Below are 26,371 nucleotides of genomic sequence, written 5' to 3'. Positions count from 1 at the left end.
TTGCTGTAGTCTAAAACGATGACCAACCTCTGGGAACTTGCAAGAAGGAAAATGGAAAAATGTGTTCCAAACCTTCTGAATGCTATAGTGCCCTAGGGTCTTCATTCTCACCTGGGATACTCTACAGGGCTGCAGCCACTGAGATGGTCCAGGGGATTGGGATGGGAAAACTTATGCACTGGACTGGAGACCGAAGAGACCATTAGAATGTAATCACATCCCAAATGGCAGGAGAGAGAGCCCTGGCCAGCTGGCTTAGTTGGTTGGAGTGTCATCCCATACACCAAAAGGTTGCAGGTTTGATTTCCGGTCAGTGCACATGCCTACGTTGTGGGTTGGATCTTGGGTCGGGGCACATACAGGAGGCAACTAATGGCTGTTTTGCTCTCACATCCATCTCTTTCTCTTTCTCTCATCAATTAACATTCTCAGCTGAGAATTTAAAAAGTAACACCAATCCAAAATTCATGAATTTTTAGAACTGACAGGATTTCTGGAAATCTCGAGAGTGGCAACTTTGGACAAATAAATGGAAGTAAGTTGTACCTTACACAACGAGCAGGGAACTGGTCTGGGAAGCTCAGTATGCCTAATGGAAAAGGCTGAACATGCTTCATCCATCTTTATATATAAACACATCCACTCAACAAATGTTGAGTCCCTGCCTTCATGTTTAATAAAGTGATTTTTAAAAATGATAATGTATTTAAGTGCTCCATACAGTCTTGGTACACAATAAGTGCTCAATAAATGAGGTTACTAAAACGTTAATTATAGTAGCTGTAATAGCCACTGTCTTTAGGACACGTGGATCCCCGTTCCAGACTATGTATTTCAGGATGCTCTTTGCCTCGGTTCCGCTACCAGTTGCATTCTGGGGCTTGTAGTTCGGAAGTGAGTGACTGATTCATCAGCACGCAGGCGCAGTGACGCGGATTCCCGGAAGAACCCCAGAGGCTCGCAGGATGAGCAGCTGGTGGTGGCTGCTGCTGCGGCGGCGGTGTTGACAGGACACGAGCTCTATGCCTTTCCGGCTGCTGGTCCCGCTCGGCCTCCTGAGCTTGCTGCTGCCACTGCACCTTGGTGCGCCGGGCCCCGATGGCTCCGCGCCCGACCCCGCCCACTACAGGTGAAGCGGTCAGGCTGACGCAGAAGGGGAATGGAAAGCACAGAGCGGGTTCCTTGCCTTTCCCTCTACCCCAGGACCCCCACCCTCATTTGCTCGGATTGCCTATTTCTTGTCCTTTCCCCTGCTTGATTTCGTTTTCTGCCCCTTCCTCACCTCCCTCCCCCCCCCCCCCCGCCCCCGCCTTATTTCTCCTAATCCTCACCAGGGAGCGAGTCAAGGCCATGTTCTACCACGCTTACGACAGCTACCTGGAGAATGCATTTCCCTACGACGAGCTGCGACCTCTCACCTGTGACGGGCATGACACCTGGGGCAGGTAGTGCGAAGGGGTCGCCGGGGTCTGGCAGTCCGGTTCTAGACGGGTGGGACTCTGGGACTGGTGGCTTGATGGTTTCCTTACCGAATCCGGAAAAGCTCCTAGCCAGGGCGAGGCCGTGACCCCCTCCCACCCGCCCCCATCTGGATCCCGAAGTGGAGTAGCCTGGGTTATTAGCCTGGTGGGCTGAACCTTTGGACTCCAGCTACAAGAGTGACAGGCACTGGTTATGGGGGCTTGGGCAAATCTCTGGAGTTGTAGAATACCTTGGAAAGGCTCCAGGAAGTCAAAAGACCCAACCCCTTCATTTTATAAGTGGACAAACAAACCCAGGAGGAGATGTCACTCTCCCAACCATGACACTTCAGAGCCTTTGTTAGTGAAACTGAAACACACTTCCCTCATTATCCTCACACATTGACTGCTTCTTGAGATTTCGGCCCAAAATGTCACCTCAGCATCAGCTTCCCTGACTACCCACTCCTTCCAGGTCACTCTCACAAACCACTTATTCTTCTTAGCACTTCTCACTCTCTGATACTATCATTTTTACTTGGCTGCTAGTTTGTCTTTCTCACACTAGAATAAAAATCAAAGATGGAATTCTCTGTCTTGTTCTTTTTGTGTAAAGAAATCATTGCATTTAATTGAAGCTGACATTGATTAAACACTGTGCTAAGCATTTTACCTTTGTCATGTCATTTAATTCTCTTAACACTTATCTCCATTTTATAAATGCGTATGCTAAAGACTGGACAAGTTAAGTAAAATCAACAAAATTTATGTTAGTTTTTTAGTTGAATAAAGTAGTACAAGCAAATGGTAAATTCAAGCAGTACAAGATTGTATAAATAAAGGAAATATCTTTCTTGAGTACCCTTCCATAAATATTTTCAGTTTATATAATCATATAGACATCTTTTAAAATTAACTTTAAAAAAATATATATTCCATTGATTTTTTTACAGAGAGGAAGGAAGAGGGATAGAGTTAGAAACATCGATGAGAGAGAAACATCAATCAGCTGCCTCCTGCACACCTCCCATTGGGGATGTGCATGCAACCAAGGTACATGCCCTTGACTGGAATCGAACCTGGGACCTTTCAGTCCGCAGGCCAACGCTCTATCCACTGAGCCAAACCAGTTAGGGCTAAAATTAACTTTAAAAAACATGTTTTTAAAATTTTTATTTTAGAGCGAGAGGAAGGGAGAGGGAGAGAGGATGGAAACATCAATGATGAGCGAGAATCATTGATCCACTGCCTCCAGCACACCACCTGCTGGGGATGAACATGTGCCCTGACTAGGATTCTGACCTCAAACCAGGGACCTCTTGGTTCATGGGTCGATGCTCAACCACTGAGCAACACCAGCAGGGCTAAAATTAACTTTTTAAAGGCATAACTTACATATAATAAAATATACCCATTTTAAGTATATACTAACCATTATCACAATCAACAAGTAGAACATTTCTGAGGTTCTGATATCACAGTCAAGATACAGAATACCCTAAAAAGTTCCCTTGTGCCCCTTTATAGTTAAACCCTCCACCACCAGCAGCCCAAACAACTAACTGCTTTCTGTCTATATGTCTCTTTTTGAAAATACAGATATACTAGTAAACATACCACACTGCCTATTCCATACCTCATCTTTTTCATTTAACAATTAGAGTATCTTAACATTAGCCAATAGAACTCTTTTTGTTAAAGAACTCGATAAAAACCTCTATAGTTTAGTGTTCTTAGAGTGTACTATAGTTTGATCACTTTTTAACTGGTGTGCATTTGGGTTATTTCTAGCTTTTTGCTGTTCTAAACTGACATGTGCATTCTCAAGCATACAGTCCTGTGTACTGTGAGATAAGTTTTTAGGTGTGGAAAAGCCTGTACTCTTAGCTGCAATCTCATCCTGTCCGAGAATATAGGCAACGTGTTTAACTACAGTTGGGCTTATATCAGTCCCCGATCCCAGGTGCATTAAATGGGTCAGAGGTTCCTGGCAATTTTCACTATGGCTTTTCTGTTGTGACTGGAAGTGGGATAGGCAGAGGCATTGCTGTGCCTCATGTGTTAGGTTTTTGGGTACTGATCCGGGGCAGTCTTGACATGTGGTGCTTGATTTTCTTACTAAGCTGGGATTTCTGTCCCTTTACAGCTTTTCTCTGACTCTAATTGATGCTCTGGATACCTTGCTGGTAAGTGTCTCCTCTATTCCTTTTCTTCTTGGCAGTTTGACTATTGGTGAAAAATGAATTCTTCACCTAAGTCTATTATTTTCAACTCATGCCCATCTAGATAGAGGAAAATGATGAATTTCAAGTTTATTCAGGCTCATTTATTCAGCACATGTTTGTAGAACACAGAATTATGATAGGCCTGTCGAAATCTATTTAGTGGGGGATACAGAGACTTTGATGCCCTCCTTATTTTCAGAGGCTTACATTCTGATGGATACGTTCAGGGATAAAAATAATAACAGTAATTAGTTAGTGTATTATGTATGTGCTAAGCACTTTACATGTATTACCTCATTTAATCCTTCCAGCAACCCTTTGAGGTAAGTACCTTTACTCCTTAACCACTGGGAGAGCTGATACTTAAAAAGATAAAATGACTTGGCCAGTGTACGTAGCTCTGAAATGGAAGAGCAAGGACCTGAACCCAATTCTGTACAATTCCAGGCCTTAACTGTCATCCTTAAAGAAGCCACAAGAGAGGATTTAACCACTTTCCCCTATTTCACTATTTCTGGTTAACACCTCTCATTTTTATAAATTAATAATATTTACATGATTGTGATTACCTTGTAGATATAATTTAGCTTTTTTTCACCTTAATGTTAATTTGTATGTACTCCTCCATTTAATGGCCAACTGTATGCCAAGCACAGTTCTAAGCTCTGGAATTACAATAGTGAGTTTTTAAAAAAGTATTTTTTTTATTGATTTCAAAAAGGGGAGAAAACAAAAAAAAATTAACAACAAACAAATAAACAAAAAACAAAGAGGAAGGGAGAGGGAGAGAGATAGAAACATCAATGATGAGAGAGAATCTATTGGCTGCCTCCTGCACACCACCCCCCATTGGGAATCGAGCGCACAAACCGGGCATGTGCCCTGACCGGAATCAAACCGTGACCTTATGGTGCATAGGTCGACACTCAACTACTGAGTCACACAGTTGGGGCACAGTAAACAGACACAGTCCCTGATTTCCTGGAGTTTATGATTTTAGTGAGAGGGAACAAAGAATAAAAGATTAACCCTAAAGGATGTGTAATTACAAATTGAGGTGAGTGCACTGTAGGAAAGGAACATGGTTCTTTGAGTGGTTATAACTAAAAGAAGTTGACCTAGACTGAGGCGGTCACAGAGGACTTCCCTAAGGTAATGAACTGATACTTCAGTTGGGATCTGAAGGAGAAGCAAGTTTTGACTTGGGAAGTGGGGGGAGGAAAGAGTGCTCCAGGCAGAGGCCTTATGGCGAAGGAGAGTGTAGGGCAAGTGCAGTGAACTAAAGGAAGGCCAGTGTGTAGGAGATGTTGGAAGGAAAAGGGAGAAGCAAATGGGGCTGGAGGGTTAGATGGGAACCGGGTGAGGTTCAGTGTTAAAGATTTTGATTTTTAATTTGAGATAATGGAAAGCCACTGAAGTTTCGAAGTAGAGGGCAGGAAATGATGAAATATCTGTTTTGAGTAGATCACTAGCTTCAGTGTGGAGAAAGATTCATGTCGTCATTCAACAAACATTTCTTGAGTAATTCCTTTGTGGGCCATGTGCAGCACTCTGGGGGAATGCAGGAATGATTGAGGCTCCTGTCCAAAGATACTCTTAATGTGGAGAGACACAGATGCCTAAAGAGTTGTATGGATGAAGTTACTGGAGTCCTTTAAAGGAAGAATCAAAGACTGTATGCCAAACACGGTACTGAGCTCTGGAGTTACAATAGTGAGGTGTTTTTTAAAAAATGTATATTTTTATTGATTTCAGAGAGGAAGGGAGAGGGACAGAGAGATACAAACATCAGTGATGAGAGATGATCATTGATCGGATGCCTCCTGCACACCCCCCACTGGGGATCAAGCCTACAACAACCTGAGCATATGTCCTGACTGGGAATTGAACAGTGACCTCCTGGTTCCTAGGTCGACGCTCAGCCACCAAGCCACACTGGCTAGGTCCCCCTTTTTATTAGGAAAACAGAAGCTTTCCTAGAAGTACCCTCAGTAGTCTTCTCAAGGCTCAGTATTGGCTGGTTAACACAACACCTCTAGCAGCAAGAATCTAAGACAGCAAATATCTGGATTTCCAGCCTCTATGGTGGGAGGCTAAAAGGGTAAAGAAGATTGGGAATGATTGTTGGGCCAACCAACCCGCAGTATTTTCCACAGCATGAATGTGAAGAAAAGGTTAAAAACAACAGATATTCACTGCAAATAGCAAACTAAGATTTCCTTAATGTGGTCTATAGTCTATATTGTTTTTATACAGTTTTATATTGTTTAAATGGGTACTCTTGAATTGGTACCTAAGAATTTACCTAGCCCTAGCCAGTTTGGCTCAGTGGATTGAGCATTGGCCTGCAGACTGAAGGGTCTCAGGTTCGATTCCAGTCAAGGGCACATGCCCAGGTTGTGGGTTCAATCCCCAGTGGGGGGTGTGCAGGAGGCAGATTCTCTCTCATTGATGTTTCTATCTCTCTCTCCCTCTCCCTCTCTGAAATCAATAAAAATAAATTAAAAAAAAAAAAAGAATTTACCTAACCAGTCTCTTGATGTTGGGTCTTTGTGAATTTTAGCTCTCAGTGTTTTCTTCACCTGTCACCAGTCCTAGAACAGAAACTGCAGGCCTTAAGTTGAATAAGTGAGGGCCACTCTGGCATAGGATCCCAGACTCTTTTTTGTTAATCCTCACCTGAGGATATTTTTCCATTGATTTTTTAGGGAGAATGGAAGAGAGAGGGAAAGACAGAGAGAAACATCCATGTGAGAAAGACCCATCGATTGGTTGCCTCCTGCACACGCCCTGACCAGGGCTGGGGACCGAGTCTGGAACTGAGGTAAATGCCCTTGACCAGAATCGAACCCGAGACCCCTTAGTCTCTGGGCTGATGCTCTATCTATTGAGCCAAACTTGTTAGGGCAGATCCTAGACTCTTATTCCAACACTAGAGGCCCAGTGCACAAAATTCGTGCACTCAGGGGGTTCTCCCTCAGCCCAGCCTGTGCCGTGAGCCCGGCTTCTGGCTGAGCAGTGCTCCCCTTATGAGAACGCACTGACCACCAGGGGGGCAGCTCCTGTGTTGAGTGTCTCCCCCCTGGTGGTCAGTGCGTGTCATAGCGACCGGTCGTCCCGCCCTTCGGTCGATTTGTATATTAGCCTTTTGTTATATAGGATTTTCAATGCCTTTCAAGCCTGAGATATCTTCATTGTCATGTTTCTCTTTCCTCCTAGATTTTGGGGAATGTCTCAGAATTCCAAAGGGTGGTTGAAGTGCTCCAGGACAACTTGGACTTTGATATTGATGTGAATGCCTCTGTGTTTGAAACCAACATCCGAGGTAAGGGCTGCCTTCTATGGCCTTTGGAAGAAAACAGAGTGGATTTTTTGCCTCTGTGTAAACCAGAAGGTGGTAAATCGGATCTTAAGGGCTGGCCCTACCAGGGCACTTGGCCCAAACCAGAGACTGACAGGTCTTCTTCCCTCTTGGGAGGGTAGGGTGGGAAGGCTCAGGATTCCTCATCAGTTGCAGACATGAGCAGGGGACAGAGAAAAGACTGGAAAGAAATGTGCCAGATTTACTCATGTAGTCAACATATATTCGGTGCTAGGCATATACTTATGAACAAGAAAGATGTAATCCAAGAGTTTATTGTCTAGGAAGTACTACCCATATCTGTGATGATGGAAATGTGTTGTATCTATGTTGTCCAGTGCGGTAGCGACGAGCCACATGTGGCTATTGAACATTTGAAATGTGCCTACTGCAACTGAAGAGCTGAATCTTTAATTTCACTTAATTTTAATGAATTTAAATTTCAATAGTGGCACGTGGTTAATGATTACTATATTATACAGTGCAAGTTTGGAGTATTAAGTTTCCAAACCTGGTGGTCCATCATAACCACTTGGGACCTTTTAAAAAGTTCAGATGTTTTGGCTCCACTTTAACCCAATGAATTGTGATCTCTGGGTTGAGTCCTAGAATCAATTATTTAGTAGGTTTCCAATGACTCTTATGAAGCTAGCACAGTCCTTATTATCAGTGAACTTTTGGACCTCCAGTGGCTCAACAGCTGTCACCTCTGGATGGCAGTTATGTTTTTTCCCCCTTATTGCGCTCATCTTTATTTTGGATGTTTTTTTTACAATGAAACTTATATTATAGAAAGGTGATAAATTTTTTTTTCATTTAAAAAAATATATATTTTATTGATTTTTTACAGAGAGGAAGAGAGAGGGATAGAGAGTTAGAAACATCGATGAGAGAGAAACATTGATCAGCTGCCTCTTGCACACCCCCCACTGGGGATGTGCCCGCAACCAAGGTACATGCCCTTGACCGGAATCGAACCTGGGACCTTTCAGTCCGCAGGCCGACGCTCTATCCACTGAGCCAAACCGGTTTCGGCAATAAATTTTTTTTAAAATAAATTGTTGTTGATTTCAGAGAGGAAGGCAGGGAGAGAGAGAGAGAAACATCAATGATGAGAGAGAATCATTGATTGGCTACCTCTTGCATGCCCCCTACTGGGGATTGAGCCTGAAACCTGGGCATGTGCCCTTGACCGGAATCGAACCCAGGACCCTTCAGTCCACAGGCTGACGCTCTATCCACTGAGCCAAACCAGCTAGGGCATAAATAAATGTTTTAAAAGATCAGGTTGTAGAGGGACAGCATGATATAAAATCCTGATTTAGGAATCAGACCTGAGGCCATGTTCATTGCTGTATTACACAATTCTGAGCCCAATTTGTCATCTGGAAATTAAGGTTGTCCTTATACCTTTGTTTCAGATATGAGTATAATTATACCAGCTTTCTTTTTTTAAAATTTTTAAAAAATATTTTATTGATTTTTTACAGAGAGGAAGGGAGAGAGATAGTTAGAAACATCAATGAGAGAGAAACACCGATCAGCTGCCTCCTGCACACCCCCCACTGGGGATATAACTGCAACCAAGGTACATGCCCTTGACCGGAATCGAACCTGGGACCCTTCAGTCTGCAGGCCGAAGCTCTATCCACTGAGCCAAACCGGTTTCAGCTATACCAGCTTTCTTTTGCTTGGCATTTGCCCTATATATGTTTTTCTACACTCTTACTTTTGATCTTTCTGTTTTTATGATTAGCTATATCTTTTGTAAATTACCCTATCTAATAAAGAAGGGATATGCAAATTGACTGTCACCCCATAACAACATGGCTGTGCCCACGGTGGAGGCAGGGATTCCATAACACAAGATAGCTGCGCCCACAGCAGAGGCGGGGATCCCGTAACACAAGATGGCTGCACCCACAGCGGAGGCTGAGTTCCTTTAACAAGCCTTAACGAGCAGTCAGCAGGGACCTGAGGCTGCGTGGCACTGGGCCAGGGCAGGGGACCTCAGGCCAAACCCCCTACCCTGGTGCCGAGCCAGGGGACCTGAGGCCATGCCCCCTACCCAGCGGGGCTTGATGGGGGTGGGGCTGGCCGGGTCTGGATCAAGCTCAATGTGGGTGGGGCCAACCGGGTCTGGGTCTCATGTGATTTCGAGGCGCACATGGGTGGGTGGGGACTTGATTCTGGTTCCCGTGGTGCGCCCCAGACTCTGACAGGAAGAAGATTTTCATACACATTTTTACTAATTTTCTTTCATCTCTAACACTTCTATTATAGACAAAGGGCAAATAGCAATATTAAAATATTTCCTCTAATTAGTTCCCTTTTAATGTGCACGAATTTCATGCACTGGGTCACTAGTCTTATATAATAAAAGGGTAATATGCAAATTGACCCTAACAGTGGAACTACTGGGAATGACCAGTCACTGTGATGCGCACTGACCACCAGGGGGCAGATGCTCTACACAGAAGCTGCCCCTTGGTGGTCATTGCGCTCCCATAGGGGGAACGCCACTCAGCCACAAGCCAGGCTGATGGCTGCGAGCGCAGCGGCGGTGGCGAGAGCCTCTCCCGCCTCCTTGGCAGTGCTAAGGATGTCCGACTGCCAGCTTATGCCCGATCCTCAGGGAAGTGGGCCTAAGCTGGCAGGTGGACATTCCCTGAGAGCTCCCGGACTGCGAGAGGTCGCAGGCCAGGCTGAGGGACCCCCCCCAAGTGCGCAAATTTTCATGCACCGGGCCTCTAGTGTATTATATTTTGTGTATTTACCCATCTGAGAGTCTCTTAACTGAAATGTTTAATCCATTTATATTTACAATAATTACTGATATATTTACATTCATTTCTGTGGTATTATTTTATGCTATTTGCCTCATCATTTCTGTGTTCTTTTTCTCTCTCCTTCTTTTGTGCCTTTTTAGACTGATTCCTCTCCCCCCATTTCACTTCCTTTTACTAATTTAGATATTATGCATGATATCTAGCTTTTTAAATAGTTTTTCTAGAAAATTTAACAAACATAACAAAATCTAGAGTTAATGAAAATATTTATTCTCCTCCTAAGTCAGTGATGGGCAACCTTTTGAGCTTGGTGTGTCAAACTTCGCCAAAAAACTGAGCATAACTCGGGTAGTGTGTCCCTTTGAGGAAAAAACATTATTTCGCAAATGTTTCATCCTCAGGAGCAGCAAATGTTTCATCCTCGGCATGCTGAGGCGGCCGCGTGTCATCAGAAATGGCTACGCGTGTCAGTGCTGACACGCATGTCATAGGTTCGCCATCACTGTCCTAAGTAATACAAAACCTGACTCTGAGGGTATCCTGACCTGTATGCTGTAGCCATGTATTTTAGTTCTTTGAAGCCTTCCATACATTATTGTTATTCTATACAGTTACAGTTTAGATTCATTCATATATTTACCACTTTTCTTATTGTCTTTCTTTGTTCTGCTTCAGACCTTACATCTGTGACCCCTTTCCTTCCATCTGAAGTACTTTCTTTAGAATGTCCTTTAGTATATGTGTATTCCTTTTTTTAAATTATTAACATATTTTTATTTATTTCAGAGAGGAAGGGAGAGGGAAAGAGAGATAGAAACATCAACGATCAGAGAGAATCATCAATTGGCTGCCTCCTGCACGCCCTGCCCTGGGGATTGAGCCCGTACGAAGCCTGGCCATGTGCCCTGACCAGGAATTGAACCGTGACCTCCTGGTTCATAGGTCGATGCTCAACCACTGAGCTACAGCAGCTGTGTGTGTGTGTGTATTCTTGGAAAACTTTCTCAGCTTTTGTTTGTACGAAGATGTCTTTCTCACTGCATTTGTTTGGCCTTTGGGGGGTATTTTTGTAGGACATATGGTTCTAAGTTGATAGTTATTTTCTGTTAGCACCTTGAAGAAAAATTTCCCTTGTCTTCTGGTTTCATTGCCTTTGTTAAAAAGTAATCTGCCAATCTAATTATTATGCCATTATAGATTATTGGTTTTATTTATGCTGGCAGCCCCTTTTAAATAATTTTTATTATGGGAATTTTCAAACATACATAAAAGTAGAGAAAATAGTATAATGAACTAGATGTACTCGTCATTGAGCTTTAACAATCATGTGTACATGGACTCTGACTTCTTGTGAGATTTTTTTTTCCTTTGGTGTTCTGTAATTTTACTGTGATATGTATAAATGTGGATTTCTTGGGGGTTTTTTGTTTGTTAATCCTCACTTGAGGCTATTTTTCCATTGATTTTTTAGAGAGAGTGGAAAGGAGGGAGAGAGACAGAGCAAGAAACATCGATGTGAGAGAGACACATCAATTGGTTGCCTTCTGCACACACCCCTGACCGGGGCCAGCTATTGAACCTGCAGCTGATGTACATGCCCTTGACTGTAATTGAACTCTGTATTCTTCAGTCCAAGGGTCAACACTCTATCCACTGAGCCAAACCAGCTAGGGCTCTTTTTAAATATATGTATATATATAATTGATTTCAGAGAGAGGAAGTTAGAGGGAGAGAGATACTAGTAGAAACATCAATGATGAGAGAGAATCATTGATCAGCTGCCTCCTGCATACCCTCCAGCGGGGATCGAGCCTGCAACCTGGGCATGTGCCCTGACTGGGAATCAACCATGACCTCCTGGTTCATAGGTTGATGCTCAACCAGTGAGCCACACTGGCTGGGCAATGTGGATTTCTTTTTTTAAATTTTTATTCTATTTTGTTGTTGTTATGTGTTTTGTGGATTTCTTTTTATTATCTTGCTTGAGATTCCTGGATCTGAGAATTGGTGTCATTCATTAGTTTTATAAAGTTTGTAACTATTTTTCTCCTCAAAGATTGTCTCTCTTCTCTTTTTAGAACTCCAACCAGATATATATCTTCTTACTGTATCCTCTAAATCCCTTCTGAACTTTTTAAAAGTCATTTTGTTTCTTTATGTTGCTTTTTGGATAATTTTTGTGAGTCTGTCTTTAAGTCCACTAATTCTTCAGATATATCATATCTGCTATTAAACCTCTCTATATAATTTTAAACTTCAATTATTATGTTTTTTCATTTTTAGGAATTCTACTTAGTTCTTTTATAAATAGGCTTGTTCATTTTTATAATTTCTAGCTATTTGCTCATATGTTCCAACCTTTCTTTTATTTCTTTAAACATGAAAGGTGGGGCAAAAGTAGGCTTACAGTTGTTTACACGGAAAATAATACAATAATTAATAAATAATAATACAAGAGTAAACTCTGTGTTTCACACATTCACACTGTAAATCTCCTTTGGCCCAACCCTGTACCACACACAACAATTTTAAATATATTTTTATTGATTTCAGAGAGGAAACAAGAGGGAGAGAGAGATAGAAACATCAATGAGGAGAGAGAATCATTGATCGGTTGCCTCCTGCACACCCCACAACTGGGGATCGAGTTACGGAACCCAGGCATGTGCCTCTGACCGGAATCGAACCCAGTACCCTTCAGGCCATAGGCTGACGCTCTATCCACTGAGCCAAACCAGCTAGGGCAACAATTTTATATTCTGTGTCTGATAATTCCATTATCTGAAGTGTTGGTAAGTCTTGTTCTACTGTCATTTCTGCTAACTCTTACTCATAACACTTTGTTTCTTTGTATGTTTTGTGATTTATGTACTTTTTTAAATGTATACTCATTCCCTAGATTTCACCTGTGGGATTCTTTGAGGCCTGGGTGATGGTGGGTTCTTCCAGATACAGTTGTTCACTTCTGCCATGTAGCTGGAGGTACTATCTTCCCAAAACCACTTTCTGCCAAAGATTTGAAGTTTTCTGGACTACCTGGTTAGTGCGAATTCAGGCTGTAAAACTTAGTGAGTACCAGCTTGTAGTTACTAATTCTTAGGAGAAATTTTTTTTTTCTTTTACTTGGCATCAAGATTCGAGGCATGAACTTTTCCTTACTGTACATACACTATGGGAGGTATGCAGAGTTTATTTCTAAGTTTTCCTTACACAGAGTATATAATTCTTTCGGATCCCCACTTTACGGAGGGATCTTTTATCAACCTCCCCACTTTGGGTAGTTTAATCCTTTGTCTTTTACTCCCCCTCTGCCAGAAGAGGGGAAAAACTGAAGCTCAAGGTCACCAGGTTTTGCCACTGAGCCATTTAGGCTACCTATTTAGCCATATTTCCAAATACAGAACGTTTGTGTCTTTTTATAAGTCCTAAAATGTTACGTTATAAATTGATATAGATAAATTGATAAAATGAAGGTAAAACTATTCCCCCCTCCATCCCTTTCGTTCTTGGTGGGGGATTGGGAGACAGAGCAACTAAGTGGAGTCAGACAGCCCTGGCGCTACCACCTACTAGCTTAGCCAGAGAAAGTCCCTTTGCTTCTCCTACCCTCAGTATCTTCATCCAAAGAGGGGACAGTAGTACCTAGTGTTTGGTAAGCAGTAGGTACTAAAAAAACACCAGGTAGCCATTGTTTTTTTGTGGCCCACCAAGAGAACAAAACTCTGTAAACTGAACACTGTACCAATATGTGGGATTAAGGGACTCTTTCACAGATGGCTTCAGCCCCTTCCCAGTGAGTCACCAGTGAGAGTGTTGAGGTTTAATTTGCACAAGGGAAACACTGGTCCTTGGGACTCTGACATTTACTTTTTGTACCATCGGTAGTGGTAGGGGGACTTCTGTCTGCTCACCTGCTGTCGAAGAAGGCTGGGGTGGAAGTGGAGGCTGGATGGCCCTGCTCTGGACCTCTCCTGAGGATGGCCGAGGAGGCAGCCCGAAAACTCCTCCCAGGTAAGACCCACCCTGACATGGGGAGAGACGAAGTCCAGTAGGTCCTGCTTCCCTTGCTGGAAATGAGAATGGCCATCCTGGCCATTACCAGATGTGTCATTGGCGAATGTGTTCTTCCCTTCAGTGGGTTGTTTTTTCATTTTGTTGATGATTTCCTTTGCTGTGCAAAAACTTTTTAGTTTGATGTAATCCCATTTGTTTATTTTTTCTTTTGTTTTCCTTGCCTGAGAAGATATATCAGAAAAAATACTGCTCTGAGAAATGTCTAAGATTTTACTGCCTATGTTTTCTTCTAGGATTTTTATGGTTTCAAGTCTAACATTTAGTCTTTCATACATTTTGAATTTACTCTTGTGTATGGTGTAAGAAGGTGGTCTAGTTTCTCTCTCTCTCTCTCTCTCTCTCTCTCTCTCTCTCTCTCTCTCTCTCTCTTTTTTTGCATGTATCTAATTTTCCTAACACCATTTATTGATAGACTGTCTTTGACACATTGTATGTTCCTTCTACCTTTGTCAAATACTAATTGACCATAAAGGCATGGATTTATTTTTGGGCTCTCTGCTCTGTTCTATATATATATATATATATGGCCTCTTTTTATGCCAGTACCATACTGTTTTGATTACTGTGGCCTTGTAGTATAGTTTTATATCAGATAGCATGATTCCTCCAACTTTGCTTTTTTCCCCCTCAAGATTGCTGTGGCTACTCAGGGTATTTTGTGGTTCCACATAAATTTTTGGAATATTTATTCTAGTGTTGTAATAAATGCCATTGGTATATTGATGGGGATTGTATTGAATCTATAGATTGCTTTGGGTAGTATGGACATTTTATTTTATTTTTATTTATTTATTTTTTTAAATAAATCTTTATTGTTCAGATTATTACAATTGTTTCTCCTTTTTCCCCCCATATCTCCCCATCACCCGGTTCCCCCCCCCCCCCTGTTGTCCTTATCCATAGGTGTATGATTTTTGTCCAGTCTCTTCCCATAACCCCCACACAGACACCCCTTTCGAGTATGGACATTTTAATGATACTAATTCTTTCTATCCATGAAAGTGGTATATGCTTCCACTTATTTGTATCTTCTTTAGTTTCTTTGGTGTCTTCTGAGTACAGATCTTTTACATGCTTGGTTCAATTTTTTCCTAGGAACTTTTTAAAAATGCAATTGTAATTGTTTTCTTACTTTCCCTTTCTGATAGTTCATTATTGGTGTATACAAATGCAGCCTTCTTTTGTATGTCATTTGGGTTGTTGTGATTTCTGGGTATTTCTTTTATATCCTGCTACTTTACTGAAATCATTTATCAGTTCTAATAGTTTTTAGGTAGAATTTTTAGGTTTCTCTATATACAGTATCATGTCATCTGCAAATAATGACAGTTTTACTTCTTCCTTTCCAATTTGGATGCCTTTTATTTCTTCTTCTTTCTGATTGCTACTGCTAGGACTTCCCATATTATGTTGAATAAGGGTGGTGAAAGTGAACATCCCCGTCTTGTTCCCAATCTTAAGGAAAACACTTTTAGTTTTTGCCCACTGAGTATGATGTTGCCTGTGGATTTGTCATATATGGTCTTTATTACATTGAGGTATGTGTTTCCTTTAATCCCACATTGCTGAGAGGTGTGTGTGTGTGTTTTAAATAATAAATGGGTGCTGGATTTTATAAAATGCTTTTTCTGCCTCTATTGATATGATTATATGGCTTTTATTCTTCATTTTGTTTATGTGGTGTAATCACATTTATTGATTTGTGGATATTGTACCAACCTTGCATCTCTGGAATAAATCCCATTTCATCATGGTTTATGGTCTTTTAATGTATTACTGGATCTGGTTTGCTGATACTTTGTTGAGGATTTTAGCATTTATGTTCATCAGGGATATTGGCCTATAATTTTCTTTCTTTGTAGTGTCTTTATCAGATTTTGGAATTAGGATGAGATGGCCTTGTAATGAACGTGGGAGTTTTCCCTCCTCTTGAATTTTTTGAGAAGGATAGGTTCTTCTTTGATTGTAAAATTCAACTGTGAAGCCATCTGGTTTAGGACTATTGTTTGTTGGGAATTTTTTTATTACTGCTTCAGTTTCATTAGTTGTAACCTGTCTATTCAGAGTCTCTGATTCTTCCTGATTCAGTTTTGGAAGATTGTATGTTTCTAGAAATTTATCCATTTTATCCAGATTGTCGGCATATGTTTGTTTGCAATATATATTTTTTTACAATTCTTTGTATTTCTTTGATGTCAATTGTTACTTCTTCACTTCTGATTTTATTTGGGTTCTCTCTTTCTTTCTTTAAAAAATTATTTATTGCTTAAAGTATTACATACGAATCCTTTTTCCCCCATTGACCTCTCCCTGCTCTTTCCCCCCCTTCCCCCTTCCCCCCCACAAGCCCTCACCCCCCCCCCTACTGACTGTGTCCATGGTTTATGCTTATATGCACGCATACAAGTCCTTTGGTTGATCTCTCTCCCCACTCTCCCCTCCCACTCCCCTCCTCCCTTGATGAGTCTCATTAAAGCTTTGTCAAACTTGTTTATCTTTCCAAAGAAACCAGCTCCTGGTTTCATTGATCTTAGTTTAAACTTTAAAAATATATATATCTTTTTATCATTTATTTTAAAATCTTTATTGTTGAAAGTATTACAGATGTCACCTTTGTTTGTTTTCCCCCCTCCCATTGACCCCCTCCACCCCCACACACCTCTCCGAGGCCTTCACTATTGTCTTTGTCCATGGGCTATGCATGTAAGATCCCTGGTTAATCACTCCCCACACCCCACCCTCACCCTCACCTTCCCTCTGAAATTTGTCAGTCTATTCCATGCTTCTATGTCTCTGAATCTATTTTGTTCATCAATTTATTTTTTTCATTAGATTCCACATATAAGTGAGATCATGTGATACTTATCTTTCTATGACTGGCTTATTTAACTTAGCATAGTACTATTTTTCTTGAGGAAGGGAATGGGAGAGAGAGATAGAAACATCCATGATGAGAGAGAATCATTGATCGGCTGCCTCCTGCACACTCTCCACTGAGAATCGAGCCTGCAACCCAGGCATGTGCCCTGACCAGGAATCAAAGACCTTCTGGCTCATAGGTCAACACTCAACCACTGAGCAACACTGGCCAGGCTCATTGATCTTTTGTGTTGTTTTTATAGACTGTATTTTGTTTATTCCCTTTCTTCTGCTCACTTTGGGCTTTGTTGGTTGTTCTTTTTCAAGTTCCTATAAGTGTGAAGTTAGATTGTTTATTTGAGATTTTTCTTGTTTCTTGAGATAGACTTGTAATGCTATGAATTTCCCTCTTAGGACTGCTTTCGCTGTGTCCCATAGATTTTGGGTTGTTGTGTTCTCATTTTCATTTGTTTCAAGATACCTTTTGATTTCTTCCTTGGTCTCATTGTTAGCCCATTCATTGTTTAGTAACATTGGGTTTTGGGGAGGCATGAAACGAGGTCAGAAAGGAGAAAGTGCTTGGAATGAGAGGATTTGTTTTTAGCTAAGCTGTGTGTAGGGCTGCAAGCCAAGCCTCAGTGTGTTCGTTTGGCGGGGCAGTAGCTGGCCTCGGCAGCATCAGCTGGACACTGTGTTCCCTTCAGGGTGTGGCGGAGGCTTAGGGCTAGTCATACCCAAACACATCACACTGTGCTTCCCACCAGCCTCTTGGCCATCTCACTTCTCCCTTTCACACAGTACTTGCCTCTCATCCCCGGGGAAGAGCTGAGGACAGTGAGTGATCTGGGCTCAGGTCTCACTCATGACTGATGGCCTGAGTGTCTCCTTACAAACATCATGTCCAGTGTGATTCATCCCTAGAAGAAACTCCGCCTGGTTGCTCCCTTCTCTTGTATGTCATTTAAGAAAATTTTGTATTGAGAAATATCCATATTGAAAAGTACATATTGGAACAAGTACCAGTGTGTCTACCATTCAGGTCATGAAATAGAATTTTGTCACTCCCCCTGTGTTTCACATTGCCTGATTTTTCTGAAATATTCCTTTAAGCCCTTCTTGCTCTCATTTTCCTTGCTTGCCACTCATGCCTGTCAGATGGTCAGTTTCTCGTCTACAGCAAAGTTGCTGAACCTTGCAGTTCTTGGAGTTTTAATGACTTTGTTAATGTTTTGGTACCTTTTTGCCTGAAGAGGAAATCTCTGCCTCTGGCTGCCTGTCTTGTTCCTTGCCTTAAATCGGAAAGTACTAGGGTGGGGTAGGCAGAGCATAGGGCTTGTGGGGAGAGGGACAGGGAATGGGACAGGGCAGACATTCCCATCCCAGCTCTGTTCGGCTCTCTGTGTGTGACCTTTGAGTCACTTCTTTGCAAGCATGAATTTTGCTACCTGTAAATTGAGGGTTGGACCACCTCATCAGTTTAATGATTTACGTCCATTAAAAAAAATAATTTGGCCCGTAAACTCTTGATGTAAAGTTAGGATCTCAAATTGGCTCCTGTGTTTAGATCTGCAGATAATGTTTCATTTGCTCAAAATAGTGTTTAGAAAGTATATGAGAGGAATCAGAAGATACAAACTTCCAGTTACAAGATAAATAAGAATTGGGGATGTAGTATACAACATGATGACAAGTTAACACTGCTGTATGATGTATTTGTAAGTTGCTAAGAGAGTAGATCCTAAAAATTCTCATCACAAGGAAAAAAACAAATGTTTTTTTCTTTTTGTATTTATATGAGATCATGGAGGTTAACTAATCTTTTTTTTTTAATTTTTATTTCACATGAGTCCAGGTGATTTTAGAGTACATTTATTTATTTATTTATTTTTAATATATTTTTATTTATTTCAGAGAAGAAGGGAGAGGGAGAGAAAGGGAGAGAAGGAGAGAAATATCAGTGACCAGAGAGAATCATTGATCGGCTGCCTCCTGCCCGCCCCACACTAGGGATCAAGCCTGCAACCCGAGCACGTGCCCTGACTAGGAATTGAACCATGACCTCCTGGTCTATAGGTTGATGCTCAACCACTGAGCCATGCCCGCCGGGCTTAACTAATTTTATTGTGGTCATTATTTTACAATAAATGTAAGTCAAGTTATGCTATATACCTTAAAATTATACAATGCTGTATGTTAATTATATCTCAATAAAACTGAAAGAAAAAATTAAAAAGTATCTCAGTGGCTTCTAATGGGGCATGCTCTTTAGGGTGCCACAAGCCCCCCACTCCCCATGGCTTAAGCTGCGCCTGCTTCACACTCAGTTGCCTGCCTGGCCTCTGAAGGCAAAATGTAAAATAAGTAAAAATAGTGCTGCTGTATCTAAAGTGAGCATGTGTGGCATGTGACCACCTGGAGGGGCAGCCCCCTGCTTTCCTCCTCATCACGGGCGAGAGCCCGAGGGTCATGTGGAGCAGTGTTTGCCAGCATCTGGCTTAGGCGGCCACTGAGGGTCCTCCAGGGACATGTTTCCTTCTCTGGCTCAGTCTCTAGTAGGTCACTCAGGAAATAAAGCGGGGAGTGCTGGCCAAGGCCTCAGGCTTCAGGACTGTATCCAACCATCCCTACCTCTCTGCTCCTGACTGGGGTCATAATTTTGTGATTGTTCAGCCTTTCAGACTCCCACTGGCATGCCATATGGAACAGTGAACCTGCTTCATGGTGTGAACCCGGGAGAGACCCCTGTCACCTGTACGGCAGGGATCGGGACCTTCATTGTGGAATTTGCCACCCTGAGCAGCCTCACTGGTGATCCTGTGTTTGAAGACGTGGCCAGAATGGCCCTGATGCGCCTCTGGGAGAGCCGGTCGGATATTGGGCTGGTAGGTTGGCTACACCCTTCCTGTCTGAGTCAAGTTACCACCTTGGCCCCTGCTTACAAGGGTCAGGCCTCTGAGCAACAAGTTGCAATCCAGCCAAAGGCAACTTGAGGTGACCTCAGGAGTGGACCAGGACTTAGGCTCATAACACTGAAAGTAGACCAAGCATCCAATTCATATTTTAACATAGAGGGAAAGAGAGCATGAGAGAACATACTGTGTGGGAAAAAAGGGCTGTGTGTTAAGCAATGACTTTTTGAACTTCTCCAATTGCTAAGGAGTGGGTTGTATGCTTCATGCCCCTGACTCATTTGGTGACCTTAGATTGTCAGGTCTGACAGATTATGAATGGTTATTCTATGAAAAAATCATTCCCAGTCAATTAAGTTTGGGAATTCTATATATAGAATTGGAGAGTCATAATGAACATGAGCAGGTTAAAGGTTATTAAATTCTATGATAAATAAATCTATTCAACTTGGCTTAACTCAACATTTACCAAACCATTTGACCCCAGAGTTTCCCTTTCCTATCTAATACCTATTAACCCATGGGAACTTAACACACTTGAGCCAGTTGATATCTAAGGTCAGTTTCAGCTCCTAAACTGGATAATCCAGTGAAACTTACAGTAATTGAGCCAAAGCTGTCCAGGAAATAGCATTAGGTTTAGTCAGAACTTGGTTTGAGCCCAGACCTTGCTTCATCAAAACTGTGTGACCCTGAGCAAGTCACTCAACCTGTCTGATCCTCAGTTGCTTCAGCAGTGATGATGATGTATTAATATCTCCTTTGCTTAATTGTTGTAACTTATAAAGACTATTGACTGAAAGTGATTCAGGTAGAGGCACATTTTATGCAAAGTCTAGTTCTAAGTCAGCTTGAAAAGTGAAACTTGCCCAGCCAGCATGGCTCAGTGGTTGAGTGTCGATCTATGAAACAGGAGGTCAGAGTTCAATTCCCAGTCAGGGCACATGCTCGGGTTGTGGGCTTGATCCCCAGTGCGGGGCATGCAGGAGGCAGCCGATCAATGATTCTCTCTCATCATTGATGTTTCTATCTCTCTCCTTTTCCCTCCCTCTCTGAAATCAATAAAAAAAAATTTTTTTTAAAGAAAAGTGAAACTCTGGTGAAGAATCCTTGAAAATCCCTTAAGAAGATCCCCCACTGAAAACCTATAGTAACTGTTAAGTCCAACATGGGCAGTTTTTTTCTGTAGTCCTGGGACCATAGTGGATCCTGGTGCCCTGCTCATATCCTCTCAGCCCTTTCCATTTTCATGTACACTGACCTGTCTTCCAACCACCATCATCTGTGTCTCTTTGCCTACCAGCTTTTTCTGGTGTCTGGATCTTGCTCTTTACAACTGGAAGTACCAGGACTTAATGCTAACCCTGGAGTAATTCTCAATCAGTGACTAATATTGATGGGAATTTGTGGATAATCACCCCAATTCTCCACCCTTCAGGTGAAATAATGCCGAGGCTCCTGCTCTATATTGATTCCCAGATCTTCCTCTTGGGATTGAGCTTTAGTTCCCATGGTGGTAGCTTGCCTGATGGCACACCCTTTATGGGCTGTGTCTCTTCCCTACCTCCCTTTCCCCTTCCTCTTCTAGTGTTTTCAGGGACTCACCTTCAAAATCAACTACTTTCAGTCTTCCTTGCTGAGGGTCTATTCTCTGGGGAACCCAAACTAACACAGAGCAGTTAGTAGTTTCTTTGATTGAGTAACAGATGAAGTTATCAACCTCCATCAGGGTCTAAGTTATACGGACAATGTATTTCTGTTGGGGAGCACAGGAGACTTGGTTGGAAAGTTGTAAGGAGGACATTCTGATGAAAGGGAAATGTGTGGAAGGCCACCTGCCCTGTTTATTGGAATTCTGACTTAAGGGAGGCTTAGGGGAGTGTCAAAGGTGGCGCCCCTAATTATTCCTTGACCTTTCCAAACAAGCCTGTGCATGTGCAGAACCCCAGGTGTTTACTGGAATCCTTATGCTCAATCCCTGGATGCCCTTGCCTAGAGTGCTGGAGGCTAATTCCAGCAGGTCATAAATGCAAGAAGTTCATCAAAAGGTTGATGAACTGCCCCGACCTGCGGGGCAACAACACGGACACCAGAGACGAACCTAAGAGAATGAGACAAACAAGGGACGCGGAAAATGGAGGCAAGACAAATGGGTTTCTGATCAAGCCTCAAATTTTTATTCTTACAGCAGTGCCTTATATCCAAGTCAGGGAGTGGGAGGTGGGGCGCGGGGAGTGAACTGTGGACCTATCAGTGCTTGCCAGCAGGGGCTGCAGGCAGGGGAGGGGGTATGAGGAAGTTCTAGAAGGGGAGATGTCTAGGAGGGATAGGGGCTGAGCGGATCATGTGGACTTAGATAATTTGGCTAAGGTCGTAAAGGGTGTTGACTATAGATAAAGGATGGGGCGGTTGAAGGGCAGCTATGCGAAGAATGCTTTGTCCTCAGGCATGAGGAAGTAAGCCAATGGTGAGGACTAAGTTTCCATGAGGTTCTGTTTCATTAGCTTACTGAAATAATGTTAGAATTAATTTGTCATTGACTCTTGGCTCCTGACATCTCCTCCCTCTCTGTTTAAGAGAAGGGAGTGGGCCTTAACCAACCGGGGAGACATTGACCTGGTTCCTCCCGTGGGCTTTGTATGCCCACCATGTGTGGCTCTTGACATCTTTTGGGGAGGAGAGGCAGAGCCATTATTTTTATTGATGTCAACCTCTATGCAAACCAGGTGTACTCTCAGGGAAATCCAGAGGAGGTTGGAAAAAATGTCCCGATCTTCCCTTGCAATGCTTTGCTCTGCACTCGGTTTGATACCCATACCTCTGGCTCTGGCCAGAGCGTAGGTAAGCATCCCTCTGGTTAAGATGCTGTCCCCGTAGGGAAGGAGCGAGTCTGGGTCTGGAGGTTTTCTCGCTCTTGGTAAACCGAGCCCCACCTATCGGCCATTTCCAGGCATTGATAATGAATCTGAATGGGTTTTGCTAAAGCTGAATCTATTTGCTGTTTTACGAGGTCGGTTATTTTTCTAAATGCCCAAGGGCCAAATGTCTTCATGGCTGGAGCATTCCTGTTAATTCCTCTCTGTTGCAGGAATCCACATGGTCTAGGAGTTGTTTTCTGAAAATATACAAACACATTCTCGACCAAAAGTTAATAGAGGAATCTTTTCTATAAATTTTACTTGGGATCCTTTATTTTTTGCCCAAACAATTTTCCTTTGGCTTATTTTGACACCATATATGTTTTTCATGGGTGTCCTGCTGTATGAAAATTAATTTTCAAAGTAAAAATTTTTTCTAGATGTAATTTACTTACAGGATATTTTTTCTTACATGGTATTTTTCCACTATCCCCCTTTTTTATTTAATTTTTAGGAGGCTTTGGAAGATTTTTATAATGCAGTCTTGATAACTTTAAATTTTAATTTTTGCACAAAATATGACTGCTTTAGGTTCATTGCATGTTAAGTAATTTTACCATGAAATGAACTATCAATAGAAATTTTGGTTAATACTTTAGGAACAGCTTTTGTACAATTACATTTTCTTGAATATTTACTTATTTTCAATTAGCCAATTTAAATTAATCTGAAAACTTGACTATTTTACTGTCAAATTTAATACTCATTAAATAACAACAATCTTAGTTTACTCAGTAAATATTAATGGAAAGGATTATTTTGCATCCTTGAGAAAGCCCTGAGCATTCCTGGATTTAGATATAGGGCAGCTGCCATCAGCCAACTCTGTGTTGCCTGGGTCCCAATCCAAACTGGGCCAAGTCTCTTTCTGTTATCTGGGTCCAGATCTGATCTGGGCCAAGTCTCTGTATGTTGCCTGGGTCCCGATTTGAGCTGGCATGGGAAGCGCGAAGCAGCCATGGGGCAGGAGATGTCCTTCAGAAGGGGCGAGTGTTCAAACCCCTGCAATGTTGGGGGGGTGAGGTTCTGTGCCCCACCTCTGTTGACCCCCAAGTTCTCTCCTGATGGCCCCTCTACGACTGTGCCTGTCTTAGGTTGTTCCTCCCTTGAGGAATCTTACCCGTCTTTGACTAACCAGCCATCCTCCGGGGCCAAGCAGGGTGATGTGAGGTTCAGTTCTGTCTCCTTGGTAGCCTACGCCCCTATGGCCTCCATGCCCAGTACCTGCCTTGGGATCCCCTCGCCTGCTGGTGGGGCCCTGGCATTGATCACAGATCTTGGGGTACCCAGGTTTCTTCTCCAGGGAGGACCCATCTCACGCCATTGGGCGAGAGACAGATCCATGGTACCAGTCATTATGAGGCTTTAACCTCAGCATGAACAGAAAACTCAGGCAACAGCTATGGGCAATTGGATTGTGAGAAGAGGGTCCCTCTTGGCAAAAAGAGCAAGAAGGGTCAATATAGAATGCTCAAATGCTTTCCCAAGGGGCCTTCCACACAGTGGAAGGGATTAAATTCTTTCATGTCCTTTTTAAATTGCTGCCAAACATTCAAAGAATTAATTTGTAAGTTTGGGATAATTGTACAATGTGCTGTTGTAAAATATCAAAAATTATAATGAAATTGTAAAATATCATGTAAGAATATTCTTTGTTCTAGGCCATGGCAATTCAATCTCAAACTGGCTATCAATTTCTGTATAGAAAAGGTTTTAACCAGTTAAAATCTCTGAATAATTTCTAAAAGTCATTTAATCTTTTCTTATCTACACCTTCTGAGGTCTGATGCGTTGATTATCAATTACAATCTCTGATGTTTGAAGGAAAACTCTATTGTCTCCCAAAATAATCTGCAGGCTATAGAGAGTTTCATTTAAGGATCTTTGTCTTTCTTTTTACAACAAGCAACCTGTATGGTTACAGCTTGAAAGGCAAGCCTCAGGCGACTAGCTAGCTATATTACAAGTATTCTTACAGTAAGGCTGACTACTAATTTACTTTCAGATTTAACATTTTAATAACAATTTTCAGTTTATACTGTAAATGTTAGTGAAATAGAATTTAAAATCTTAAAATTTCTTTTTTATAAATTTATAATTATATTTTGAAAGTATCCTCTTAGGCTTATTTGAATATACAGAGGAATCATGGGAAGCCTTCAGTAACCCTTTTAGAAAACTTATTTAAATTGCTTACAAAGACATTGGCTTATTTAAAGGAAGGGGACTGGCCTTTGTTATTACAAGATGGTGGGCAGTAACCACGTGGCCAGAGAGGCAGGCAAGATGGCGGCTGCCTCACAAGCAGCAAATGTTGCCCCGCCTCTAGCTTAATTAAGAATGCTGGCGGCTACGAGTCAGGATTCAATTACTTATAAAAACATTGGCTTCTCATGTAACTTAATTTATATGAGACATTGATTATATTTTAAAAATCCAATTTATAAGGTAACTTAAGTAGATATCTTTAATTTAAAAAAAAAGGCAAAGAAACTTATTCAGTAAACTTATAGGTTTGATACTTTATTGGTCTGATCTAAAAGCACAAACAGTGTCCCACCTCCAGCCGATTAAAAAATGCAGGCTGCTTGAGGCTTTTGTCTTTTTAGAAATTCTACTGCTGTTGAAAATTTTGACTATATTTAAATATATTGTTTTTGCCCTTCTTACAGGCAAAAACTTTCATTATTTTATAAAGCTTTCCATGAAGAGAGAATAGACTTTTGAAATACATTTAAGGGCCTGTGAAATGTCTTAAAAGCTATTCTCAAAACCTTGAAATACCTTGGAAAGGTCAAACATATAATATATATATGTATATATATGATTTAAAGATTATATACTTAAATTATCTTAAAGAATATCAATTAAATTTAAACTGTATCGCAGAATTAATTCTCTTTTTTAAATCAGACCAAGAAGTAACATATTTTGAATTCCTAATTATTTAAGAGAAAACATTTTATTTTCTCAAAACACATTTTACTACACTCTAGGCATTTAGTTACCACAATTATGTAAGTTTTCCCAATTCAATCTGAACCTTAAACTTCCAGAGTTTGTAAGTCAAATATTTAGCAGTTCTTTATTAATAACCCTTTATATTTTTAAGAATAAATTTTAAAATCTAATAGTTAACTTTAAATCATGTTTTTTTCTGGCTGGGGTTGGCCTAGCCACTTGACCTTTTCTGGGAAGGTCAGCTAGCAAAAGGTGTAGCCATTGAAATGCAAATGAACATTCTTTAAAAATGGCCGCTGGCGGGAACCAGCCCACCTACACGCTAGGGGAAGGGCGCGTCCATCCCTCCCTCCATAAAAAAGGGTGTAGCTTTAAAACCTTTTAATGGAGAGTAAAGAGACCTTAAACTTTCAGAGCTTTAAATCTTAGATAGCAAAATTAAATACTTAGCATTTCTCAAATCAATAATACTTTTACATTTTTAAGGATACATTTCAAACAAAATATAAGGCATAGTCAATTAATAGATTAATTAATTATAACATCTAGACTTCATAATTGGCATACTCAGATCAACATTTCAGTATTATCTACTTCCTGGGGGTTACTTGCCTCGGGGTGGGTAATTTCAAATGAGTTACTTTAAATCACCTTGGGAAACCAGCCTCTATTTCTCTCCCCGGTTCATCTCCACCATCTTTAAAGCCAAAATAGTCTCGGGTTTTTATTCTGTACACAGAAAAAGGTCAAGTCCAGCTCAAAACTATGCGCACTCGTTTTTAAACTGGCCTTTTCCCTTTGCATGTGCACAGAAA

At 41.6% G+C, this 26,371-nt stretch overlaps 1 protein-coding gene across 1 annotated transcript in view; it reads left to right on the top strand.

The window, feature by feature from the left end:
- Positions 1-937: 937 nt before the first annotated feature.
- EDEM2 (ER degradation enhancing alpha-mannosidase like protein 2) overlaps positions 938-26,371 on the top strand; it is a 40,295-nt gene continuing 14,861 nt past the window's right edge. The window contains exons 1-6 of the mRNA XM_079783843.1: positions 938-1,129; positions 1,335-1,445; positions 3,607-3,646; positions 6,905-7,010; positions 13,721-13,846; positions 19,439-19,650. Coding sequence (XP_079639969.1) covers positions 1,023-1,129; positions 1,335-1,445; positions 3,607-3,646; positions 6,905-7,010; positions 13,721-13,846; positions 19,439-19,650 — 702 coding nt within the window. The 5' untranslated portion in view covers positions 938-1,022. The remainder of the gene's footprint in view (positions 1,130-1,334; positions 1,446-3,606; positions 3,647-6,904; positions 7,011-13,720; positions 13,847-19,438; positions 19,651-26,371) is intronic.

Source organism: Cnephaeus nilssonii (assembly GCF_951640355.1).
Source record: "Cnephaeus nilssonii genome assembly, chromosome: 11".
Lineage (NCBI taxonomy): Eukaryota > Metazoa > Chordata > Mammalia > Chiroptera > Vespertilionidae > Cnephaeus > Cnephaeus nilssonii.
Note: the sequence above shows the minus strand (reverse complement) of the source record. Positions and strands in the feature narration are given on the sequence as shown.